The 20,250-nt window shown below is 49.7% G+C and overlaps 8 protein-coding genes across 8 annotated transcripts; 4 read left to right on the top strand and 4 right to left on the bottom strand.

The window, feature by feature from the left end:
* Positions 1-342: 342 nt before the first annotated feature.
* UCRPA7_127 (putative dynactin subunit protein) lies at positions 343-1,749 on the top strand (the record flags this gene model as incomplete). The annotated part of the gene is made up of 3 exons (XM_007912725.1): positions 343-381; positions 433-496; positions 569-1,749. The coding sequence occupies 3 exons, from the start codon at positions 343-345 to the stop codon at positions 1,747-1,749; spliced, it is 1,284 nt and encodes a 427-aa protein (XP_007910916.1).
* A 336-nt stretch (positions 1,750-2,085) lies between these two features.
* Positions 2,086-3,261, top strand: UCRPA7_126 (putative rna polymerase rpb3 insert domain-containing protein; the record flags this gene model as incomplete). The annotated part of the gene is made up of 2 exons (XM_007912724.1): positions 2,086-2,130; positions 2,188-3,261. The coding sequence occupies 2 exons, from the start codon at positions 2,086-2,088 to the stop codon at positions 3,259-3,261; spliced, it is 1,119 nt and encodes a 372-aa protein (XP_007910915.1).
* Positions 3,262-3,463: 202 nt separating this feature from the next.
* UCRPA7_125 (putative nedd8-activating enzyme e1 catalytic subunit protein) lies at positions 3,464-4,195 on the bottom strand (the record flags this gene model as incomplete). The annotated part of the gene is made up of 1 exon (XM_007912723.1): positions 3,464-4,195. The coding sequence occupies one exon, from the start codon at positions 4,193-4,195 to the stop codon at positions 3,464-3,466; it is 732 nt and encodes a 243-aa protein (XP_007910914.1).
* A 53-nt stretch (positions 4,196-4,248) lies between these two features.
* On the bottom strand, positions 4,249-4,878 carry UCRPA7_124 (putative nedd8-activating enzyme e1 catalytic subunit protein; the record flags this gene model as incomplete). Its single annotated transcript, XM_007912722.1, has 2 exons — positions 4,249-4,774; positions 4,832-4,878. 2 exons carry the CDS (start codon positions 4,876-4,878, stop codon positions 4,249-4,251), a joined length of 573 nt encoding a protein of 190 aa, XP_007910913.1.
* A 6,442-nt stretch (positions 4,879-11,320) lies between these two features.
* Positions 11,321-11,906, bottom strand: UCRPA7_123 (hypothetical protein; the record flags this gene model as incomplete). Its single annotated transcript, XM_007912721.1, has 3 exons — positions 11,321-11,546; positions 11,617-11,729; positions 11,793-11,906. 3 exons carry the CDS (start codon positions 11,904-11,906, stop codon positions 11,321-11,323), a joined length of 453 nt encoding a protein of 150 aa, XP_007910912.1.
* Positions 11,907-12,389: 483 nt separating this feature from the next.
* On the top strand, positions 12,390-16,044 carry UCRPA7_122 (putative g-patch domain-containing protein; the record flags this gene model as incomplete). The annotated part of the gene is made up of 6 exons (XM_007912720.1): positions 12,390-12,412; positions 12,466-13,241; positions 13,323-13,351; positions 13,954-15,186; positions 15,240-15,321; positions 15,377-16,044. 6 exons carry the CDS (start codon positions 12,390-12,392, stop codon positions 16,042-16,044), a joined length of 2,811 nt encoding a protein of 936 aa, XP_007910911.1.
* Positions 16,045-17,351: 1,307 nt separating this feature from the next.
* UCRPA7_121 (putative sirq protein) lies at positions 17,352-18,358 on the top strand (the record flags this gene model as incomplete). The annotated part of the gene is made up of 3 exons (XM_007912719.1): positions 17,352-17,429; positions 17,482-17,640; positions 17,708-18,358. The coding sequence occupies 3 exons, from the start codon at positions 17,352-17,354 to the stop codon at positions 18,356-18,358; spliced, it is 888 nt and encodes a 295-aa protein (XP_007910910.1).
* Positions 18,359-18,974: 616 nt separating this feature from the next.
* Positions 18,975-19,954, bottom strand: UCRPA7_120 (putative alcohol dehydrogenase protein; the record flags this gene model as incomplete). The annotated part of the gene is made up of 2 exons (XM_007912718.1): positions 18,975-19,856; positions 19,943-19,954. 2 exons carry the CDS (start codon positions 19,952-19,954, stop codon positions 18,975-18,977), a joined length of 894 nt encoding a protein of 297 aa, XP_007910909.1.
* Between the last annotated feature and the right edge of the window lie 296 nt (positions 19,955-20,250).

Raw genomic sequence — 20,250 nt, 5'->3', positions numbered from 1 at the left:
CACCAAAAGAAAAAAAAATTGGGTAGACTTCTAGCTCCGGTTCTGTGCTCGGATAGCTGCATCGCCGCCTAAAGGAATACCTAGGTAACGGCGGCTCCCGCCTTCAGGGTCACTTGTGCGCTGTAGCCCTCACTGGACCGATTTAATCTGGGGCCGTTTTAGGGCCACTCTAAACGCGTGCTTGGGGAGCACAGACGCGCATCATCCTAAGCTCCCAGGGGCTTGACGTTTTGACAGCACCTCCCCCAAGAAGCTTCCACCTTACCTCTTTTCTCTCTCGCATAATCCAGTGTCAACTTTGTGGAGGCTTTTGAGGCTGGGGCTTCTTAATTTGCCGTTGCAATGGCTCTGAATAGGAAATACGCCGCCCTGCCTGACTTGGTGAGCTCTGCAAGCTTAACTGACCCGATCTGCCTCTGATTATACCTCCAGGATTCGGCACCAGACATCTACGAAACCCCAGAGCTTACCGATGACAACTCTACCGTCCCCGTGGGTATATTAAGCTCCGATCTGTAGAGCCTATGCTGACATGACGTTCAGACAACAACCGTGAAGTCACATTCAGATGACGAATTCGACGAGGATGACGATGTGGACAGCGCTGGCATCTCTCGCACACGATTACGAATAGACCAGGCTCGGTCGCGCTTTCTGCCCGCACAAGTCGATGCAAGGGACGTCGACTTCTCAGACAGACTGAATGGCAAACGAAAATCGTACAAGACCTCGAACCGACGACAGCGAATCTTGGACGATGGCACTGAGGAGCTTGGAGATTTTAGTGACGAAGATGACGGGGAGAACTTGGCACGAAAGATTGCCCGGTTGAAGCGAGAGATCGAAGAGGCCAAGGAGGAATACGGCAAGCAAAAGGAGGCAAAGACGAATGGCCCTTCGGAAGACGCCGCTCAGGAGCTAGAACTGGCCTCTCTCAGCCAGATCCTGGACGAAATCTCGAAGCATCCAGAGGAACTGGCCCAGGGTCTGGGTTTCCGACCAGCAAGGATAGTACCAGAACCAGGGACCGGGACAAAGGAGCCAGGCACTGATCTTGGAGATGCAAACGCAACCTACACCGTCACGTACACACCGACATACCAAGAAAGTCATGCCCTAGCAAAAGCCGCAGACTTCGACCGTCGGCTCCTTTCATTAGAGAAAGCCATCGGCATTGGATCGTCGGCCTTTTCTGAAGTGGACTCGTCGGGACTACCTAGAGCGATCGTGCCCACGCTCGAAACGCTACAGAAGCAAATCTCAACACTATCAGAGGCCTCAACTTCGAACTTAGACAGCATCAGCCGCCGAGTGCGCACTCTTATTCAAGAGGCAGAGCAGCTGGAGAAATCACGCCGACAAGCAAAGGCTGCTCAAGATGCGTTGTCGTCAACAGGTGCCACTCCAGCAGAGGGAACGTCTTCGGGCGACTCGGAGCAGATTGCGAAGATCAATGCACTCTATGGCACATTACCAACCATTGAGAACCTGACGCCTCTTCTGCCGCCGCTGCTAGATAGGTTGAGGTCCCTACGAGCTATGCATGCCGATGCAGCAACGGCTGGCGAAACGCTGGAGCGTATAGAGAAGCGGCAGGCAGACATGGCTTTAGATATCAAACAGTGGAGGGAAGGACTTGATAAGATTGAGGCGGCAGTCAAGGACGGCGAGTCGTCCGTGAGTGGTAACATGAAGGTTGTGGAGGGTTGGGTGAAAGATCTCGAGGCGAAGATGAATAAGTTGTCCTGAGAATGTATTATGAAGCTCCTAGTTGGAATGATACCCAAGATTTGCCAGAAATATCGTTGCAAAATGTTGATGTATACTTGTGTTGGGCAAACTGTTTCCAAATGACAAAGTTAAGAACATTAATGTCATAAGCTACTACCCAGGGAGGTACAGCACCTGGACACCGTTCGTTTAATATTTACACGCGGGTACCTTGCATAGAGAAGGTGAGCGGTGAGAAGCTATTGTGGGGTTCGGTGAGCTCGGTGAAAATTTTCCCCTCCAAAAAGTTTCCCACTCCAAAAATTTACTGTCACTCTCCTACACTGCGAGACCACCCCACCATGCGCAGTCAAGATGCCGAGCATAACAGCCAGCCAAGAGGAGCTTGACCGACGGAAGGTACGATATGATCACCTCTAATAAATATAAGAAACTTCTTCTAACACATTTCTCCAGATTGTCGGGATTAATTCCGAAACCGTCACCGATGTCACCTCGACCGACTACCCGGGCCACTGGCCAGGCGAGGACCATTCTTGGGACATAGATGCGTTCCGGCGGAGTTTCACGGTCGACTTCCACGAGAACAGCGAGCACGATGCCTCTTTCAGCCTGATTGGCGTCGACGCCTCGATCGCCAACGCCTTCCGCCGCATTATGATCTCTGAGGTGCCGACTCTAGCCATCGAGACCGTTTACTTTGAGAACAACACAAGCGTGATCCAGGATGAGGTCCTGGCGCATCGCCTGGGACTAATCCCGTTCAAAGGCGGAAAGCCCGGTCTGTTCGACTTTATGAAGTGGTACAAGAAACCCACATCCGAGACCGACTTCGACGGCGCCTACGACTTTAACACTGTCAAGCTCGAGCTGAAGGTCCGGTGCACGCGGAGACAGGACGCCGCGCCCGGTGAGACGGATCCAAAGAAGATATTTGAGCACTCCGCCGTCTATGCGAGCGACATCAAGTTCTGCCCCCAGGGCAGGCAGTCGGAATTTTTCTCAGGGGAGGATGCCATAGCGCCGGTCAACCCGGACATCCTTATCGCTAAGCTGCGCCCGGGACAAGAGATCGACTGCGAGATGCACATGCATAAGGGTATCGGAGCCGACCACGCCAAATTCTCGCCTGTGTGCACGGCTTCGTACCGCCTGCTACCTACGATTAAAATCACCCGCCCCATCCTCGGCCAAGATGCCGAGAAGTTTCAGCAGTGCTTTCCTCCAGGAGTCATCGGACTTGAGAAGGTCACCAAAAAGGAGGCGAAGCGAGGCAGCGAGTATGAGGGCCATGAGGGCGAACTTAAGGCCGTCGTGGAAGACCCAATGAAGGACACAGTCAGCAGAGAATGTCTGCGACATGACGAATTCAAGGGCAAGGTCCAGCTAGGCAGGAGGAGGGACCATTTCATCTTCCAGATCGAGAGCACCGGACAGTGGGACTCGGATGAGCTGTTCCTTGAGTCGATCAAGCACTTGAAGAATAAGTGCAAAAAGTTGGAGAAGGATGTTGTCAATATGGTCAGGTAGCATACCCTACCTTTTCCCATCCAAAATCCTAGCATTTAGATATGGCGTACGGAGTCAAAGAAGGACCGGCAGGAAAACTGGACTTGTCAAATTTAATGCTATTCATATCGTCATGTCTATTTTTGGAAGCTATGATACACCCAAGAGAGTCATCAAATGCTCGCTTTGACTTGCATGCCAGCAGAATGGTCCGTCTCCCTTATTATCGAAATTGCAGTATGAATGTGAAAGATACTGTCGCAAAAGCCGGATCCGTGACAGCAACCTCCTGGTTATCTATCAGGCCAAGCTCCTTCAATGTCTTGTCTAGATTTGGTCTAGTCTGTTCTTCTAGGCCCGGCGGGGACCGCATATATAACGTCTTGCCTTCGGCAGTGATAGAAGGCTTCTTCAACTGTGCTTCTGGTCGGCCTGCGAGAGAATCCAAGAGCTCCTGTAACGTCCGGTCTGGGTTGACCTCCAGCGGGCGCGCCACCTGCCCACAGACCGGGCAGTCATCTTTCTTCTCGTAATTAAACGTATTAGTGTAGATGCTCTCGTTTCCTGAGTATGTCATATAGTTGTCGGTGAAGCCCAGAGCCGGCGCGCAACCACTTGCGATCTTCAGGGCCTCGTTGCAGCAACTTGCGGCGATGATGGCATTGGTCGAGGCGATAGCGGGAATAATATTCTTGATAACACCCTGTGTTAATGAATAGGTGACTCCTGGGATTTTGAACTGCATAGCACGAATGAGCGCCTTTTGGTAAAGCCATTGAATATGCTCCGGGTCATCCTTGTCCAGTTTAGGAAAGGGTTTCTCCTGGTCCCAAGCAATGATGTGTGCCCACTCAATGCAGTGCTCCGGTTGTCGAGGGATTGTGGCCAGTGTGCAGAGCGGTACCGCTGCTCGGGGAGCATAGAGATCCAGTTGACATTCAATACATGAGGTCATCGTGGGAATAATGACCCTGGATTGCCCCTTGAAGCCTGTGACCAGTTAGTCAGTCACTCTAGGTCTTGAAGGTGATGCTCCTTGCCTTCTGTGCCCCCGTCAATCATCGGCTTCAAGCTGTCTGGGTTCTCCATGTCCACCATGTTCACCAAGGTAGCATTAATCCACCGTCGAGCTTCGATGCTGTCCAAGCCACACACCACCATCTGGAATTGCATGTAGAAATCCTCGTCATAATCCTGGATCCGGCAGTTGTGGGGTGTAATCTTGACTCCTTTGACACGCTTCTCGACGAACTTTGCTGCTACCTCCGCCTTGGACTTCCCAACGTCCGCCTTCCTGAACAAGAACTGCCGATTGAGGTTCGAGATATCAATCGTGTCCATATCAATGACATGGATATCCTTAAAGCCTGACAGCGCAAGGTTCTTGAGAATCTCACACCCTAAACCACCGGCTCCAATCACTAGGATTTTGATGCTGTCCATCCTGGATATCACAGATTCCGGGTCGTATCCCGACTCCTCGCTCGTGTCTGTAAATGGGCCTGGGGTCGTGCGTATCTTGTCGAGGTAAAGCCTACGGCGTGCTTTGTCAGTATAGACCTTTTATCGACACTCCTACTAAGTATCTTACCATCTTGAGGACACCTCAGCACCTGGCTGAATGTCTGCGGCAGCCATCTTGGAGAAACCCCCAAAATGCGGATCGTTGCGGTGATGATTAGGAATGGTAGAAGAGCTGACCTAAGGTGATTTGGAGGGGTAGTTCGGTCATTCTTATCGAGCATCCGATAAGGTTTAGGGGATTTTCAGGCAGCAGTTGGCGGCATGGAGCCGTGCTGCCCACTGTAATGCCCACTACTGCAGCTAGAACTGTGCCTAGAACTAGTGTCTCGGTTCCTGACAGCATCGATTTCATGGACTGAGCCTCACCTTTGATAACCGTGATGACCGGAGTGAAAAGGGCATTTCCGAGTGGCACGGAGCATGCTGAGATGCCTTGTCTTTGAAGGTCGCGCTGCAATATGGACGAGCTCCTTACTCCTATCAGCCGGAGCTACAGGAAGGAAGCGCCCTTGCTACAAGAGGTGCAATCCACGGAAATCAAGCCAATCACAACCAGAACGGCATTCAAGGCAACATCTGTCAACGAAGCTATAGAGGCTCTAAGGAATGAGCCGGATTACAATACTTTGATCTCGGTCTTGAGATTCCTTGTCAAGGGTGACCAGGCCGGTGAAGTCTTCAACATTGCAACTCCTAGTCCGCAGAGCGCCAAAGTCGTCCAAATCCTCGTTGCGGATATTGCCCCCAACTATTGGGCCCTTCTGAAAGAAATAGAGCCAACTACGGAGCAGCACAGCAAGACGTCAAGACTTACAGACATCGATCTATTCTTGGACTGTCTCAGAAGTGTGACCGGGCTAAATGCTTGCTTGACTCGCCTGCGGGCTTTGATACAGGAGAAGAAGGCAGAGAATGGTGATGTCAAACGCTCTGACACAGATTTGAATTTGGGCATCATCCTAGAGCTTCTGTCCGCATTGCTTGACGGCGACTTTCGCGTGCGAGCCTTGTGGCTATCGACTTCTAGGAAGACAACAGATCCAGTAATAAGAAAACCCGTGAGCCAGGAGTTTCTAAGTTTACTCGGTAGTGGGCGTATCATCTCCCTAGCTGCTGAAGCTCAACATCTGGCTATACATGATGCCAAAGGGGATGGGTTATGGATCGCTGATGGCTTGCGCTATTCGACATGGCTCACCAGAAACATCCTTGAGTGGTCTTCGTCAAAGCCCTCGGTTGAGGATACAAAGTTATGTTCAGATCTGGCGGGAAAGACTCTGCGTCTGGGATACCACCGTAAGCTTGATCAATCATATTAACGTGAACTAAGGCTAATAGATGTAGAAAATGTCGTCCAGATTCTCTTGGATGCCCTTCTGGAAAATACAAATGGTGCCGCTGAGCGAGTTAGAGGAATTCTCAACGGCCTTCCGCATCTCGAGCAAAGGAAGATTCTCTACGCCGTACTCAGGATACTTACAGACCTACACCTAAACCACATCGACGCATCGAAGTTATCTTCTGGGCAAGATATTATCTCAGCCACTGCAGGTGTCATTAATAGCTTTGTTGGGCCAGATGCGGCAGGAAGAACCAGTCTGATCACATGGCTGACCAGTTCGACCGGGGCTGGTATGGGCGACAATGTTGGTATTCGTCGAGCAGTTATCGCTACTATAGCGCAAAATCGCGATGATATTATACTCGTTTTTGAGAAGAGTCTCAGCCAATTTGGAGATCAGCTTTACATCAAACATTCACCGATGTTGCAACAAGAAGGTAGGTTACTTATCATCTCTGCATAATGACAATCGCTGATTTTCCTTTCCACAGCACACGCTCAGGTGCTTCTCTTAGCCGCCGGTTATGTTCAAAGACTATCACCTATCAAGCTATCGATTCAACTGAGATCAAGCACTTTCATGACCGGCATTTCAAACCGGCTGGCAGCCTCTCAGAACAGGGCTCGACTCCTAGGGATGATTGTTGGCGAAGCACTTTCACAACTTGTGCATAATGTTGAGACTAAGCTCAACTTCAAAATGGAAGAGACGTCGTCAGAGGAGGCGACTTGGTACAAAGAGTTGGTCAACATCTCTGACTCGATAGGACCCGTTGATATGCTACGACCCAAAAGTACGACCAAGGCTTCGAAGATGATTACGCCAAAGCAACAGCCAAAGCATAAGGAGAAAAAGGCAGTCCCAACAATCAGTAAAGCAAAGGCAATCATAGAGGAGGTAGATTCAGAAAGCGAGGACGAAGGCCTCAAAGCTTATGCTAAGCCTGACTCGGATGAAGAAGACTCAGACGATGATCCAACTTTGGTTAGAAGGGACAAGCCAAAGGCACCTGTGTACATCCGGGATCTCATCACCTATTTTAGAGATACGGAGAATTATGACCGTCAGAAACTTGCGTTGACCACCGCCCCAGTCTTGATACGACGGAAAGCCGGTTACGGGACGGAGGTAAAGGAGCACGCAGAAGAGCTTGCATCTCTCCTTGTCGGCCTTCAAGATAAATATGAGCTAGAGGACTTTCACAACCTCCAAATTCAGGGAATGGTCGCTCTTGTTGTTGCTCAGCCGCAAATAATGGGTCAATGGTTCGGTAAGACGTTCTTCGATGGCGATTATTCTGTCTCACAAAGAGCGTCGATCTTGACGGTTATGGGCTTGAGTGCCCGTGAGCTGGCTGGGTTCGAGACTTCTGAGTACGCTACCACAACAGAATTTGCGTCAAAGAAGCTCCCCGAGAGAATCGAAAAGCTTTACCTCAACGATGGAGGATCAAGAAGCCAACTGCAAGCCTCATCAGCGTTGAAAGCACTCCCACCGAATGCCCTTGACACCATATCGAAATCCCTCACATCCACGTTTCTTGCACCTTTAGCGGCTGAAGCCGCAGATGCTGCAACGGGACCGGATGCCCTCAAACTATCAACATTTACGTCCCGCATGAAGGATAAATCGCAAATCAACGCCAAAGCCAAACCTAAGCCTCGAGTACGTGCCATCCCAAACACTACCGCGCAAATTATATCGACATCATTCTTTTTCCCCCTCACAGCTCGCTTCCAGAATGCGTTGCATTCGACTGCCGGGCGCCTGCACGGGATAGTGTTTCAGCCTCTGTTGTTATCTCTCTACCTCAAGACCCTGGCTCTGCTCTTACACGCGGCTGGTCCAAGTACGCTTTCCCTCCCTGATATGACTTCGGAGCTTTGGGGTCTGCTGCTGGGCAGCAGTATCCGTGCTCACGCAGTGGGGGATCTTGGGGTTACACGTGCAGTTCTATTTACGCTCTTGACGCTTCTTGACGTAAATGAGAACCGAATGCGAGATCTGTGTCAGTTTCAGGGGAAAGAAGTGGTTGAGACTCAGGAGTGGGTGGTTCAGGTGTTTGAGGGAACTAGGGGTGAGGACGGAGGCGAGGAGAATGAGGTCAAAATGCTCGCTGCTGGTATATTAATACGTCTTAGAGATGGCATGGAGAAGTATAGAATGTTGCTCATGGGCGAGATGATATAGCAATGTAAGCAAGTACTTGATGACTGGAAGAAAGAATTTGTACAGCGACCCTTGGCTATGTGATGTCTGTTTTATTTCCTTAGTAACTCCACGTAGACAAGCATTGTAGGTGCAATAAATCCTTATTCCATCCTCCAGAATCTGAATGACGAAGCAACCTCTATGATTGTCGATTTAGCTGGGGAATGAGTAGGGAAATATCGCGGCTGGCAAAAGATAACAAAAACTTTCCACCAGCGAGCTACTGGCAGTACTAGAACCGAACAAATCGAGTTTACAGTGTGTGTTGGGTCGTCCCAAACTAATGACTGGTAGAGCCATTAACTCAAGAGTGCTCTGCTCTCGATTTACCGCCCGACGAACTCATCAGAAATCAGATCTCGTCCTTATTCACTGCTATATGGGTATCTTGAGTCCGCCACCTAAGGCAGCAACAACCCCCACCCATCATCTGCCGACACGACCTAGACCATCAAGGAATAAGCTGCAGAATCTTCCTTTCACGAAGACATCAACCATCGCAGCGCCTCCCGGGAATCTTCAACGTGCTTGCGTGCGAAATTAGTTTCTGGAAAGAAGACCCATCCAGCATGAGGAATCCCTGGGTATATATCGAGTCGCGTCGGGATGCCCTCATCTTTCCAAACCTGCTCCAATATGAGTGTACAGTCTCGGAGCAGGTCGCCGCCGCAAGCAACGAAGTATGTCTTCGGAATTCCGGTGTGATCAAATAGGACAGGCGAAGCTAGAGGGCTACTGAGATCAGGTTTGTATTGTCCTTTTCGACACCTGTCAGCTGTTGTTAGCCTTTCGAAGGGAAGAACACTTACGATGGACAAACTCCATGGACGACTCATTCCACAATAGAGCCTGGGCGTTTTGCTCCCTTGAGAGAAATCTATCTTTGTACTTCTCTGGCACATTATCCTTAGATAAGGCCGAGGGGACAGCAATATACAGTCCTGTCAGTGGAGGAATATCATTCTCGTCTCGGGACAGATGGGCGACAGCTAGTGCAATGTCGGCACCAGAGCTTTCACCACCAACTAAGAAACCCTTCTTAGGATTGATACCAAGCTCCTGATGATGCTGTGCAACCTGGGACAAATATTAACAACAGAGCTGCATGAATGAGGTGGTATCTATACAAACCCATTTCAAGCTATCGAAAGAATCATAGATAGGGATCGGAAAGGGATTTTCAGGAGCAAGACGATACTGAACATCAATAGCTATTCCTCCAAGTGTTGTGATCAAGTCGCAGAGCCAGGCTTCAAACTCTTTGTCGCCGACACAAAAACCGCCGCCGTGGTATATCATGAAGCCGGGACAGCCGTCATCAGGGACAGTTTTGGGCTTGTAAACTCGCGCTTGAATGACAGTTCCGTCTCTTACAGTGACCTCAATATCCTCAGTAAGACAAGATGGGGGGGTTCGTGGCATATTTGCTCGCGCCTGCGCAAGCATCTCACGTTGCTCGGTTAAATCCGTGTCCAGGTCCCAGCCGTTGAGTGCGCCAAAGACTCTCAGGGGCTCACTTGCCTAGATTAATCATTTAGAATAAGATAAATCAGATAATTTTATGAAGGAACTGACCTCAACGAACTCAGGGTCCGGTTTGGCCAGTGCCAAAGTCTCCTCGATCGACAACATTGTCTGGTAGGCACGGCTAATACCAAATATCAGGGTTTGATTTCTACCTGATATAGATATATCAAGATCTAGAACAATATCTTAAACAGCGAATTTGCCTCTCAGGTCATACACAGCTATCAAATGTTCTAAGTCAGGGTTTCCAAGCTGGCTTAATCAGACAAGAATGCAACATTGGTTGTTGCATGAAGGTATATCGTTTACTGCGCTGAACCTGTCAGGGTCTTCAGGAAAAGCGCACAACCATATAGTAACAAGAAAATCAAGAGGCCATTGTTCTCAGTCTAGCCACTGTGATAATAATGCAAAGAAGAGCAGGCTTTGCTTTAGAACGCAATGTCAATGTCCAAAAGCAGTCTAATATGTGAAGGATCGCACATATTCAGGGGATGGGGTCTATGTCAGAACGTGACTTGGCACGTGCGTCGTCGGAAAGTCTCGGCCAAAAGCTCACTAACAGTGACTGACAAATCATCGTCAGGCAATTCCCAGCACTCGGCATCTTTGATGATCTGGAGCTCCCAAACTTTTCTGTCCCGACCTTCCCGTCAGCAAAACTTGGCCTGCAAAATAATTCACAATGGCGTCGCAAGCTGTATCCACGAGTACGGTCCCTTCCTCGAGCACTCTCAAGATCGAGAACTGTGGAACTGACGCATGCGCAGCTCCAGCCACAAAGGCTCAAGTTGCGCCGAGTACCGATGCTGCGTCGAAGCCAAAGGTGAGTCGCCTGACTTTGCGCCAACCGCCATTTCTCCCGCAACACTCATCGAAAACAAAATCTAATACACTCCCGTTTTCTTAGCCCTGCTGTGTATGCAAAGACGAGAAATCTCGACGCGACGAGTGCATGCTGTTCTCGAACGCCGCGGACCCAGCCAAAGACTGCAAGTCGACTATCGAGCAGTACAGAACCTGCATGGCGGGTTTCGGCTTCACTGTCTGAGAAGGCTGTTAGTCAACCAGAAAGGATGAGCGCTGTACGATATTAAGAAAACGGAATACATGAGCATTTGCACTCGGTCCCCTCCTATGTTTACAAGCACTTCGCAAAGTGCATGCTCTGGATGGATGGAACTCGGCGTTGGAGGAATTTCACAAAACACTTGCATAAAGATGGTTTATGATGTCAATGAAGGATTGCAAATGTCCTAGTATTAGATTGGTTCTAATGAACAATCATTGGCTGCACCAAAGCTCTTTTAAGCATGATTTCAGTATCGATCTCACCCGGGGGTATCTCCCATATAGCAAGCCACATAACGCCAGCTTTCCGACTTCGAATCGCTATTATGCCAGTCGTCTACAAGACTGATCCGTCTAGACACCCTTCATGAGTTGTTTGTAAGCTGTCAGGCAGAGTGATCAAGTCAAGAATCGTGCTCCACGCGTTCATCATGAGGCACCTGCGGTGGTGCTAGGGTGGCTTTGCGCAACTCTTCTAGCCGGCCGTCATAGACCGACTCAATCAAATTCGTCAGATTTGCGAATTCGCGCTGCGACTCCTCAAGCTTGGCAGCGATTGCCTTCTCGAGCTCATATCGCTTCTCCATTGCGCGAGTGAGACTTGTAACTCGCTGACTTTGGGCCATCTCGCTATTCGAATGCAATCAGTCTTTCCAGTTCAATCATAGATGATATCATAGGAGGTCAATGTATTACTCACATTTCTTTGGAGCGAACCGCACCTTGTTCCTCGATGCGAGCGTGAAGCTCACGGGCTGCCGCCTTCAAGCTGGCTTCTTGTGACTCTCTCTTGGCATTCCGCTTCTGCTTGATCTACTCCAATTGATACTGTCAGAAACACTTCATAGCATCATTTAAGAGGGGTTGTCTGCAAACATTTTCCACCTGGCCCTTTATGTGGATATAGTCCGCTGTAGAAACGGTATCCTCCATCTCGATACCTGAATCGTTTTGGGTCCCGCCGATGGTCTGATTATTCTTTGGGGGCATTTTAGTGACAGTACTGGGCGAAGACGATGTTTTTTCTGGTTACTCTTTGATCAGGAAAGTGAAGGCTGGGATTGCCGCGATTCGACCAGACCTTTGAAGTAATTCACGGCAGTCAATTGTTGAGGCATGGGAGTGTGAGTGATGCCTGTGAACCTCTGTGGTAGTCTCTTGCGGCAGGCAAGAGCAAGAACGGAAGCATCAACGGCAGGCACGCCTGCTTAGCTTCAACGATAAGATCCACCCATATCTTATCGGCCCCTTCCCCAAATTTTGCAAACCGCCTAGGCCATCCTTGAAGGTGGCAGCGCCCCACCAAAGACTTGCATCCAGTGTACTAACAGATTTTGATGATTAAACTATACAAAGTTGTTAGACCACGCTGCAACTTTTTCATTTTTCCCTTGCATCTTTTCCTGGCCAGCAACCTCCGCCCAAAAGTTCCTCCAAACACAGGTGGGCTCACATCCACCTCGAGATGATACAATGGGTCTCGCAGGAGCGAAGAAGTAAAAGCTTGCTGGCTCCCTTCATGATACATTTCCACTGACAATACTTACAGCAAGCGGAAGTTAGCCAAAGATCCCAACAATACAAAGTGGTCTCGAAACACCGACGGCTTTGGCCACAAGATTCTGCTCTCACAGGGTTGGCAACCGGGAGACTACCTTGGAGCTAAAGATGCACCTCATGCAGAGTTTCATACCGCAGCGAACTCGTCACACGTACGGGCCGTACTGAAGGAAGACAACCTCGGTCTTGGTGCAAAGCGCAATCAGGGAGATGAATGTACTGGACTGGACGCTTTTCAACAGCTGCTGGGTCGGCTCAATGGCAAGAGCGAGGAAGTTCTCGAGACAGAGAGGAAGGCAAAGGCGGACCATCAAATGAACGTCTATATCCACAGGAAATTTGGCACCATGCGATTTGTCAAGGGCGGCTTTCTTGTCGGTGATCAAGTATTAGAGCAACTGGCAGTGAAAACCACACAGATCAAGATCGAAGCTTCCGCGGAGGTGTCCAGTTCATCTTCGGCTGACGAAGCTGAGAAGAAACCTTTGAAGGAGAAGAAGTCAAAAAAACGTAAGGCGGAGGGCGATTCGGAGTCAAAGAGCAAAAAACGGAAGAAGCAGAAAGCTCAAGACGATGATCAGAGTCAAAGCGAGGCTGTCTCCCGACGGAAGGATAAGAAGAAGCAAAGGAAAGAGGAAGCGGCTGTGACAGAAGGTGAGGTCGCTTCAGAGACAGTGGAAAAGCCACGAAAGAAAGACAAGAGCAAGAAGTTAAATAGCTCTATGGAACCAACACCAGCAGACACACCCGAATCTACTCCCACAGGTAGTGGGTATTCAACGCCGGTTTCAGGAGTTTCTGGGCGGCATCTTGCAAGAAGGCGTTTCATAGCCCAAAAACGGGCAGCAGTCATGGATCAGCAGGCGTTAAATCAGGTATGTTCTTTGGCTCTTTAAGATGTTGACTTGTTACTGACATTGCTGTATTGTAGATTTTTATGATAAAGACATGATCAAAATAGATCTCAATGATACATATTACAAAGATAATGACCGTGTCAGGGTTTGGGCATTTGTTTGTCCATCAAAATGAGATAAAGCCAATTCTTGAGATATGGGGATTTTGACAAACAAGACTCGAGCTATCGTCCTCAGATTATGTGGTTTGGGCAGTGGTAGTGAGCACGGATGTGTCTTTTCAAGGTAAATAAGCAATTGATTACAGAGTAAGGCCCAGGGCAAGCCTCTCAGAATAAAGATGAAAACGAGATGGCCACTCACTTTTCTGTCAAGAAACAAATTGACAGGCCTGCACAGAAACTCATCATTTTTAGATGAAGGAAATCATAATTTGTACGGATTTTCCACCTGGAGAAAACAAAACAAAACAACACGTCTTATAATGAGGTCAACCAGCACGTCACGTCTGCTGCTTCCCCAAGCCTATCCTCCCAGGTTTTCTTTCACCATATCACCTCTGCCTTTCCAAGGTCACATACTCTTGGCCTTGGCTCACCCACCACGTCTACCTCTCCCAGCCTACCCGCCTCTCTGAGTTCTCTTTCACCCACCTACCCTTCATTGTCACAACTGACTGGCCGAGATGCACAATGGACGAGAGGCGCTTGACGTACGCTGAGGTGGCTGACGGCCGCCACTTGTCCATCCGAATGGAGCAGAGTTCTCAGCAGCTCAACAACTCTGGGTCTGATCAAACCATCACTGCACCAGTTGGGCCATTTTCAGAGCTCGAAGAGCTTGTAGGCGACTATCTTATACCTCCTTTCCATGTTGATCCGCTGCTGTCACCCCCATCCTCACCCGAATCCACTGTCGTGGGCGCCTCACGACCTTGGACGTCATCGGCAGAACCATTGTCCTGTAAAGATGCAAGGACTGCTGGTACTGCCCTAAGAATGGAGAAGAAGCTCTGGAACCCTAGTGATTCATTCTCCGAGAATGAATACGATGAATGCTGCCTTCACAACCCAGGCTACTCCATCAGCAACGCCTCTCAGGATGCTCTTGACTCACACTCAGACTCCGTTGAGCCCAAACCTGGCAAAGCGCATTCGGAACTCTTGTCAGCTGGCAACATGACTACACCTATGAGCTCAGCTGAGGGATCTTCCAGCCCAAATTTTGAGGGCTACAAGAATTCTAATCAGCTCACCAACACCTCAGGTACGGCTGACAACGCTCCTACCGTCAAGATGACAGCACCTACGGATGTCGAGGTCCAAGTCTCCAACCCGATGGACGATGACGCTGAGCCTGCCGGCGCCGGTCCAAAGTCTACCGAAGCGAAGTCAACCAGACCTGAGAGCATCGGCTCCGATTCCCAGGCGTCCAGCTTGACGAAGCGAGCTGATCTGATGCCGCGATTCGCCAAGGGCAAAGGCAAGGAGCCGTCCACCGAGAAGAATTCATCCACGACCGAGGATCTCTCCAAGGCGACCGAGCATCTTTCAATCACTTCAGTTGAGACCTCTTCCGCGGGTGACGAGAAGAAGCGCAAGGAGTCTGACCTCAAGGAGGCAATGCTTCGCGCTCTTGATCAAGGCGACACTCCGTATGTATTCTGCTACGACTCACCTCACGTTCTCCTCTCGAGAGAACTTACTAACATCGGCATCGGAAGTTTGTGGGAGAACAACGTCGGTTGGGATGTCTTGATTCAGTGCCGTGGTCACACTTGGCGCGTCCATCGCGATATTCTCTGCGAGCAGTCGCCGGAGTGGATGGCCAAATACATTCCGCCCAAGCTTCCGGTCAGCGTCCACCCTTGATCTCTTCTGCGGCTGTTGTAACTAATTCTTTTCAGAACAAGGCGCCTGTCACCTGGAAACTGGACTCTCATGATCCAAGAATGCTCGGCAATGCCTTGCAATTCATGTATCTTCGCCGTAGGTAACCTCCTCTATCTAACCTTTCCATGTCTGAAGCTAACATATAGAATAGGATTCGAGCACGGAGAGATGGACCCCGAGTATCCTTACGAGACAGGTTGTATCGTTACCAACGTCGCCATGTACATCGCCGCAACAAGTGTCCGCTGTCGTAACATGATGGATATGGCCATTAACAATCTGGAGGGTGCCGGCGAGATCATCGAGACAGCTGCCCCTGACTTGGCCCACATGAACGTCGAGAGCTTTCAGGAGCCTCTCCGCCGCGCGCTGCTCATCATGTATGAACAGCCTGACCAGTGGATTATGCGCGGCTTGCGTCTTGCCATGGCTAGACTCGTCGCAACCTTCTACGGATTCATTGTACTGAACCCCGCCTGGGCCCGCTATGAGACTGAGTGGATGGCAGTGCACCACTTCATCATGGAAGACAACATGTTCTTCGGACAGAGTGGCTGTCTGCGCCTTGTTCCCGCAATTCAACGCCGTGTCTTGAATGCTCTCGTCATTCAAGCATACAACGGCACTCGTACTGCTCCGCAGCTTCATACTGCGAACGGTGGCTCCGCAAGCTCAGCTACCAGAGCCAGAGCCAGAGTCACCTCTCTGCCTATCACTTCTTCACAGCAAGGTCTTCCTGTGATCTACAACTTGAACACGGCCTCGGGCCCCGTTGCTACAGACAAGGGGGTATCTTCCGGTCAGCCCAATTTCAAGTAACGCATAGTAGCCTAGGAGGACTAGGATGGATGGATGGGTCATTTACAGATTTCCCTGGTTCTGATTTGGAGCCAGGACGGATGGATGGACATTTTCAGATTTCCCTAGTTGTCGTGGAACACTGATGTTTGCAGATGACATTGGCGTTCAGGAGGACGTTTTCTTGCTTCGGACTGAGATACCCGGATACCTAAGGAGACCCTGAGACGGAACTTGTGCGTAGTGCTCGATCGTGCACGCGGATGCCATGCTTCTACGTATGATAGCCTCTTTCGTAGATTGAGATACGACTGGTTCTGAATGAATGCACTTGCCCTTTTACAAGGATGTGAGCTACGTGTTGGCAGTGTCATTCATTGACCCAGACTTCAAATTTACTCCTGCACCAGGGTAAAAACGTTAATTGTTCAAGGGTGAAGATACTTAATGTCGAGGGTTATAATATTCATCAAGTTCTCGAATATTCTGTTTATTATTATTGGTCTATCAATTTCTATAAAGGTAGTAAACCCTTGTCGAACCAATACTTATTACCCGGCGGAGTGGTAGTCTTGATTGATAAGTGTAGCGTTACCGTGACAAAGCAGCTGGTTTTGGTATAGCATATCAAATTTCCTAAAAGAGCAACTGCTGTACAAACACAGCACAGAAACAAGCTCCATTATTTTTGGACAACTTGGTGCTCTGAGAAATATCAGGAGCTTCTATTACTAAAGTTTGTATTTTGGATTGCTTTGTTTTCTCAACTTCTCGCATTAGTTAATGATCGGTTGGCTCCACCGTAATAAAAGTAGAGAATGAATCATCGTGGCTCATTGCTTCATTGACGCTAAAAGACAGGATTGGGCGAGTCCAAGAAAAGGCAGCTCTATCTCGAAGACAATGAGTACACATTTTGTCCATTACTCCCTCCAAAATGGCTGACAGCTCGAAACACGCAATTGTCTTCGGGGCGTCTGGAATAATTGGCTGGGCCGTAGTCGACGAGCTCTTGCGTTGCGGCGGCGGTTCTGGCCCGTTCTCAAAGGTCACTGCTGTCACCAACCGTCCGCTCAGGGCTCCCGAATCCTTCTGGCCCGAGAATTTGAACCAGCCAGACCTGCAGCTTGTCTCAGGTGTCAATCTTCGGCATGGCGGCAGAACTACATTGGCAGATTATTTGAAATTGGTGGTGAAAGACGTCGAAACTGTCACTCACATCTATTACCTTGGTATATTACCAGTGCAACGTCCCCGTACAGGACTTACCATCAATAGTCTTTACGGCGATCGATGATGATATTGAGGAGGTCGCGACGAATCGTCGCATGTTCCAGAATGTCGTCGAAGCCCAATCCATGCTCAGCCCAAATCTGCAATTCATAGCATTCGCTGGGGGGACACGAGTAAGTGCAACATCTTCCTTTCAAGTAATGCATGCTAAAAAAAAAAAACCAGGGGTACGGCATTTACGTCCCTGGAGGCACCTTCAGCCCGCCATTGACAGAGGACATGGTCAAAAACCTGCCGCCTGACTATGCCAAGACAGTCGTGTATCCGGCATATCGCGAGCTTCTGAGCACGGCGAGCGAGGGTAAAAATTGGACATGGTGTGAGGTCTGTCCTGATGCCATAGTAAGTTCCATCATCTCGAAGTGACAAAGCATTGCTAATCCTTCTCGAGATTGGTTTCACTCCGAACGGTTCGCAGTTCAGTCTTGCTCTACACTGGGCTCAGTATCTTTCTTTGTATGCCTATAACCACGGCATCGGGCCATGCACAACGGACGCTCAGCCAAGCGCCGTCGAAGTACCGTTTCCCGGTAACGCGGCTGGTGCCAGCTCGTTATTCTCCCCTGCTTCGAGCAGCATTATCGCTCGTTTCATGATATACGCGTCGCTGCATCCCGAAACGTGCGGTGATGGCAGGCTATTCAATATTGCCGACAACGAGACCCCGTCTACATATGGCGATATCTGGGCGCATTTAGCGAAATGGTTTGGCCTGGTGGGCGTTGGACCAGCCGAGACCTCGCAAGCTTCGGATAATGCATCGTTGGGAGTTGGCATGCTTCTTACAACTTCAGCCCCGACGCCTGGAGAGTATGTCGCCAAGTACAGGGACATCTTCGGGCAACATGGTCGTGTCAAAGCCGCCAATGGAGGTGTTGGAGTCGGCAGCCGCCAGTTGGATAGCGTAGGATACTGGCTTACTTTCGATCGACAGATGAGCCTGACAAGGTTGAGGGAGACCGGGTTTGAAGGGGCTAAAGATCCTGTTCAGGGCTGGCTGGATGCCTTCGAGATGTTCAGAAAGGCTGGCCTGATCCTCTGATCATCTGCAAGCACATACTTCCTCGTATCGTGTTCTGGTGTGCTCATAAACTCATGTGTGGCTCAGGATGGTTCGAGTCTTGTATATCAAAGTATACCATAAATTCTAATATGTGCTACGTTGAGTAAACAAACGCGTTTTATTCCACGGATGATCATATCGCAGTCAATTTCATAGTTACATAGAATAAAGCTAGGCTACAGGACTCTGATATCCATAAGCAATTACGTGATAGTGATTTAGGGTTATGGAAATCTCATCAAGGCAGCAAGTCAGGCGTGATACAAAGAAAGGGGGAGGTATCCTCGCTAGAGACTGCCTGATATCTGGTATTGGTGGGAAAGGTCTTATAATGAATCTAAAACGTCCTAAATTCAAACATGTCCTGAGGGCGGTGCCCAAGTTGGTGTCGGGTATTCGGGTCAAATCAGCGGCAAGGCACCCAAACGCAGACGATATTTTTTTCCTTTTTTGGATTGTTTACCTAGTTCCCTGGGAGTATTGTGTCCCTGAAGGGGTCGAGTTCGATTCTTGTAAGAATTAACGCTTTTCTTTTTCGGCCATTTTTCTCTTGGTTCCTCGCGGGGGTCCATATCAGATTTCTGTCGTCACAGTCTCATCTGATCTTGATGATCACCTTTCCAATATGCTTCTGGTCCCACAGGTATTGGAAAGCTTCCTTTGCCTCCTCAAAAGCAAAGATCCTATCATCAATGACCGGCTGGATCTTATTCACCTCGATTGCCCTGTTCATTGCTTCGAACTCGACTCGACTGCCCACCGTAATGCGCCTTGTCCCATGAACCACGCCATGTGGATTCCAAGCAGCGACTTCCTTGCTGCCCGCCTCCACACTGCGTCTGCCAACGATGGTTACCTCGCCTCCCACCGCAGCAGCCTTAGAGCTCTGATGAATGGTGGCCGGTCCGCCTATCTCAATTACATAGTTGGCTCCTTGCTGACCCACAGACAGTTTCTTTGCTGTCTCGCCCCAGTTTGCGTCTTCCTTGTAGTTGATAACATGACGAGCGCCGAGCTGCGTTAGACGCTCGGCCTTGTCCTTCGAGCTTGTCGTTGAAATGACCTCTGCGCCTGCAGCCACCGCAAATTGCAGAGCGAACATGCTAACACCGCCAGTGCCCTGGGTCACGACGGTGTCACCGGCTCGCAGTGATCGTGGACCATAAAGGCAGTTCCAGGCTGTGAGGCCGGCGCAGGGAAGCGTTGCAGCTTCTTCGTAGGACAGGTTAGAGGGCATGTGGACGAGGCCTTCTTCGTTGAATACAGCATATTCGCGTAGCACCCCGTCTGCTTTTGCGCCAAGGGACGAGTCTATGATTTGCCAGTTGAGAGTGCCGGCAGTGAACCATTGATAGAAAGTCGGGATGACACCGTCGCCTAGTTTGAATCGCCTGACCTTGCTACCGACGCTGATGACCTCTCCTGCTCCATCGGAGACAGGTACGACGGGATCAGACTGGCCCCAATAGTAGGTTCCCTGATAGTATGATTAGCAGCTATTACGAATAGGGGTCGAATAATCCCAGTGTTCTCAGGGGTAAATGGCTTCTACTAGAAACATACCGTCGCCATCATTAAGTCTCTGTAGTTCAGAGACACGGCATGCATCTTGACCAGGACTTCATTTTCTCCCACTTCTGGGATCGAAGCCTCCTCGAGCTTGAGAGAGTCGAAGCTCCCTTTGTCACGGATAACCCACTGCCTCATAGTGCGTGTTGCAACAAACGGCCAATCACACTCCCAGAAAGCCAATCGAATCACCGGAGACCAAGACAACTTATGTATCTTGGATCATGATCTGATTAATAATGCCGAACCTCGCCGCAGCGATGTTCGAAGCAGATTTGATGGTTTAGTCGCACCTGTACCGA

This window comes from Phaeoacremonium minimum, assembly GCF_000392275.1.
Source record: "Phaeoacremonium minimum UCRPA7 unplaced genomic scaffold PA7_03_scaffold_7, whole genome shotgun sequence".
Classification (NCBI taxonomy): Eukaryota; Fungi; Ascomycota; class Sordariomycetes; order Togniniales; family Togniniaceae; genus Phaeoacremonium; species Phaeoacremonium minimum.
This window is presented reverse-complemented; position numbering and strand designations above follow the sequence as displayed.